Source organism: Micromesistius poutassou (assembly GCF_964030765.1).
Source record: "Micromesistius poutassou genome assembly, chromosome: 8".
Taxonomy (NCBI): domain Eukaryota; kingdom Metazoa; phylum Chordata; class Actinopteri; order Gadiformes; family Gadidae; genus Micromesistius; species Micromesistius poutassou.
Window position 1 is genome coordinate 1,583,322 of NC_140278.1, and position 5,000 is coordinate 1,588,321.

At 47.8% G+C, this 5,000-nt stretch overlaps 1 protein-coding gene across 1 annotated transcript in view; it reads right to left on the reverse strand.

The window, feature by feature from the left end:
• LOC311351677 (uncharacterized protein) overlaps positions 1–4,072 on the reverse strand; it is a gene marked incomplete at both ends in the record, with an annotated part of 8,653 nt that extends 4,581 nt beyond the window's left edge. Inside the window, one exon of the mRNA XM_084471844.1 lies at positions 3,997–4,072. Coding sequence (XP_084327970.1) covers positions 3,997–4,072 — 76 coding nt within the window. The remainder of the gene's footprint in view (positions 1–3,996) is intronic.
• Positions 4,073–5,000: the final 928 nt, after the last annotated feature.

A 5,000-nucleotide genomic window follows, 5' to 3' on the forward strand; every position in this document is an offset into this window, starting at 1 on the left:
GTGTGTGTGTGTGTGTGTGTGTGTGTGTGTGTGTGTGTGTATCAGTGTATGCTCTGTGTGTGTGTGTGTGTGTATCAGTGTATGCTCTGTGTGTGTGTGTGTGTGTGTGTGTGTGTGTGTGTGTGTGTGTGTGTGTGTATCAGACCGGCCTCTTGAGAGGAGACTACATTAACCCGGTTTCAAAATGGTGGGAGCATGGGTGTCCTAGTTAGCGTGGTGTGGTGGTGGGGTGGTAGAGCCGGGGGTGGGGAGGCGCACAATGCTAGGGCAGGTCTCACTGAGGAGTGGAGACAGGGAGGGAGTGATGGGAGGTGGGAGGGGGGGCTGTCTCTGTAGCCTCCAGCGGGCCCTGGCCCCGCCCCCTGTCTAGCTCTCTGTCTGTCCCTCACACAGGACCCGCCCCCTCCGCTCTCCGCAGCTCCCTTCCTCTCTTCTCACTTTCTCACTACTTTTGCTCTTCCTGGTATTTGGGAGCACACCCATGCCAGGGAATGTGTATGTGTTCTTATCATACAGGTTTTCTAGGGGAAATTTGTAATTTACCTTTTTAATGTCCTCATCTCTCTCTCTCTCTCTCTCTCTCTCTCTCTCTCTCTCTCTCTCTCTCTCTCTCTCTACAGTTTTTAAGTGTCTACAGTTCCGGGGTCAACTCCGCTAAAGCGGTGTCTTAGCTAAGGCATCATCTATAACACACATTGACCGCAAACATGCGAAGAATAACTAAGCCATCGGATATTGCATTTTGTAAATCGAAATGTAATTATTTTTACCCAGAGAACCCCGCTTTACTCTAATATGTACCGTTCCATGCATGATGTCATAGTCATCACTTGATAGACGGTATGTTATTACGCGTACCATTATCAGAAACGGAAATCTTTTTTCAGCACTTCATATCGCTTGAGTCGGTGCAGCGTTGTGACGCCCGAGCGGCTGCTGGTCCGACTCCCGTCACGTGGGCACAGCCCTAACCAGGGGCGGTCTACAGCGGAACGAGTCTGCGCCTCGTATTTTGGTCTGTCTCCCAGACACGAAGACTAACAAATGTGACTTACCGGCATGCATTTGCTCAAATAGCCTATTAACCAGACATTTTAGGTTTGTATATTTGAACAAATATATATCTATATATCTATCTATATATCTATATATATATAGATAGATAGATATATTAAAAAAAAATTACAAACCTGCTATAACGAATATTGTAATAGCTGTGCATTTACTTCACAATGCTTGGGTCAAACAATAATAACATTACATTAATACCAATACAAACGAACGTATATCTAAACATACCCATACAACACATTACGCTACCGGAGCGGACACACAGAATAGCGGGACGGAAATGACTCTGCTCTCAACGTAGACCTCAATGCAACAATCACAAACCAGAACGGAAACAAAACGTACCAACTCTCACCAGCTATAAGGCGAAATAAGTGGGCGCCGAAGCCCCGGCAGCCAGGTAGATACCAGGTAGGTGTACACGGAGGTCCGTGCGTCGCTCTTTGACAAGGTTCCCTCCGCCGCTGCCGGAGCGCTGACTGTCCTGTCTCCGCTCGCACACTGCTCGCTCATTGGTCTAGTCTATGCTCGTGCTTTCTCTGCACGGTTTTACGAGTGTCAACATGTGCACGGATCCACGTGCCCACAATCTGTGCGCGCGAGTCGTGTCATTTCATTGGCTGTGCCTATCTCCTTCGCGAGTGCCATTGGTTAAGTCCTCCCGAGCAGTGATCGCGGTACCGACCCGTGATTGGAGGGTTCCCCAGACACTCAGGGCCCCGCCCACTCACGGCTCGTCGGTGTTGGCAGAGTAGAGTCGGTGTAAACATACGCACGCGCTACAACTCGGAGCCGAGCAGGAATAAACACATCGCCCCTCCCCCCCCGGATAAACATTACGGTGTTTGATTCCGTGTGAATGATGTGACATCAACACGAACACAAACAAAGCCAGATTGCGCAATAGTCCGAATATATGGAGTTTGTATATCTATATATAGTATATATCTATATACATTGCGTCATTTGCCTATATATGCTATATATATATATATATATATATATATATATATATATATATATAGCATATATATTCACTATACGTAGCCTATAGTGAAGTGCCATTTTAAATGATATACACCATGTTGGCCTACATATTGTCCCAAGTCTAGTGGGCTACAATAATCTTTAGGCCAAATATGGCTTTTGACAAAGCACAAACCAGACGTGACAAAACGCGGCCCCTGTTTTGTTTCAGGTCCTCTTTGTCGTCCTCCCAGAGACTCCCTCGTCCTCAGCCCTCAGTGAACTCTGCAGGGTGAACCCAGTGACCCAGAGGGACTGGGCCATAGGTTAAACTCCTGGGTGAAGCTCTGTACGGCCGTGTGAGGCCACGCCGCTTTTATCATCGCATTGAGGCCTTAATTGCAAAAGCTGGCCGTGTGTTCCGTTTGTTGCACCAGTTGCACTGGTACCAGTTGTACTGGTATGTCTAACATTAAGGGTTCTCCTCTCTCCGGCATGCATTCAGTCAGGCCAGTGTTCCCTTCCCCCAACACACACATGAACCCACCGCCCTGCCCCCGCACACACACAACACACAGTGTCCTGGTCTGACCTACAGCGCCATCACCAAGGTAGGCCTACTAGTTATATTATAGCAGTAACTAAGTCAACGCTTTTTTCCATGTGTGTGTTGCTGCAGAACAACTCGGCTGTGGTTAACCATTGGTAATAGTAAACCACCTCCACCACGGTGTGTTTGTCGAGGCTGTAGGGTGAACTAAGTCAAGAGGCTCTTCCCTCCAGGCATTCCACGCAACACGCGAACCCGTTGAACCTCGCTGGGTTCACGACGACCACTCCCACCTCCTCCAGCGCCACCCCTCCCCCTCCACGGATGCCCCCAGCCCCGACCTATAGGCTGTTTTTCTACATCCTTCTATCTTTTCCATCCTGCAATGTATTGACAGAGCTGAAAATACCCCTGCTCTGAGCCTATGGGAGTCCAGCTATAAGTCATGCACCGAATGAATGATCACAACGACGACTGAGAACAGGCCTATAGGCGTATCTCTGCACAAGAAGGGGAATAACATAGAAACATGTTTAACACGATTGTTGGGAATGTCACGCAAGTTCCTATTTTAACAGCAAAATAATCCAAATCAAATGGTCATTAAAATGTGGTTTAGACCTCTAAGACTACTGGGTCTTGTTTTTCAACTGGTGGTCATGGGATGTCTGAATAAAACAAATATGAGACTATAGGCTCTCTCATGGTTTAGGTTGTGTAGGACCACATCACTAAAGGCTGTGGAGTATGGAGTAGATAACCACCAACACCATGACCCGCATTCTGACGTTGGGGTAAAGAATGGGTAATGTCCAAGCTGTTGCAGTAAGCCTGTACAGACCGGTTGGTGAGGCGGACGGACGTCAGCCTACACCTGAGGTGAGCTCCTCTTTTAAACCGAGTTCTCCTCATTCTCTTGGGTTCAGGGATCAGCTCAGGTTTCAAACGCTCTCAAACAGCCAAGCCTTTTAGTTGAGGGGGAAAACACACGCATAGCCTAGGCTTGTAGTCTGCCACATACCACCGGGGGACTGAGGTTCCTTGTTGGAAATGACTATAAAACAATAAACAATAAAACAGCAACTAAAAAACAGCTCTACCCTAAATGGTGCAGTGTGGGTATGAGGTCACGAGCTGCGGACCTCGTCAGTCTTTGCAGACGAGCCGAAACAAACCCGATCAGAAACAGCTCTGTCTTTGTATATCATTAAATGAGATGAGTTCATCAGGACGCATGACTAATAAAAGTGTGTGTGAACGGAGAAGTCGCCTCTCCTGCTGAACTCAAATCAGGGTTCACTTCGGAGGGAATATACGATACACTGTCTGAGACTCATTAGTTTGACATTAATACATCCTTCATAGAGGCGTCGGACTCATGCTTCTCCAGCGTCGTAGGAATGGTGGACCGGCCCGCACGTCCTCCTCAGGGTCCGGGACAGTGGTGATGGTAGAGCTGGTCTCGCTGTGGGACAGCAGATCCATTCAGCCGCTGTGGGATACCTTTCATTAAAGCGCTGCTGGTCCACTGGTCTGAGCCACACAGCAGATAATGGTTTTATTATAACTCTTCCTGTGGTTTCTACAAACAGAGAAACTAAATAATTAATTAAACGAACAGATTTACAAAGAAACAGAATAGTATAAGCATTCTTGTTTCACTCACTCACACACACACACACACACACACACACACACACACACACACACACACACACACACACACACACACACACACACACACACACACACACGCACGCACGCACGCACGCACGCGCGTGCGCGCGCGCACACACACACACACACACACACACACACACACACACACACACACACACACACACACACACACACACACACACACACACACACACACACACACAAAACGGATACCTCGCAAGCGTAACAGCTTACTATTCTTCAAACGTGCCAATTGCCCTGCGCACCGTTCAACTTACGCCCGCCTAGCAAACAATCGATTTCCTTCTATCATCTAGTGTTTCGTCTATTTTATTTAATTAATTGTCATTGCGTGTGCAGAAGGTGTTGTTCTATCATGTGAATGCTAGAAATACCCCTATGCGAACCAGTGCATACGACTGATCCTACTAGTAGCCTATTTCGCATTGCTCGATGCCACGGGATACACATAGGGGGGCGTGTTTGTGAAGTGGCCACCGATTCAGATGTCAATTCAATGATCGATTAATCTCAATATTAATCACCAATAAACGAGAGATTTGTTCCGGCATTATCGACCTCCAGCCGTCGCTCAGCAGCCTGCAGCCCCTGCAGACAGACATGTTGTTCGACTGTTCTGCTGCTGTCTGGGCCGGACCCGCCACGACCTGTTCGAAAAAGAGATCTCGTGATCGAAATGTGCCCACCTTGTTAAATAAAGGTTTATTGAGAA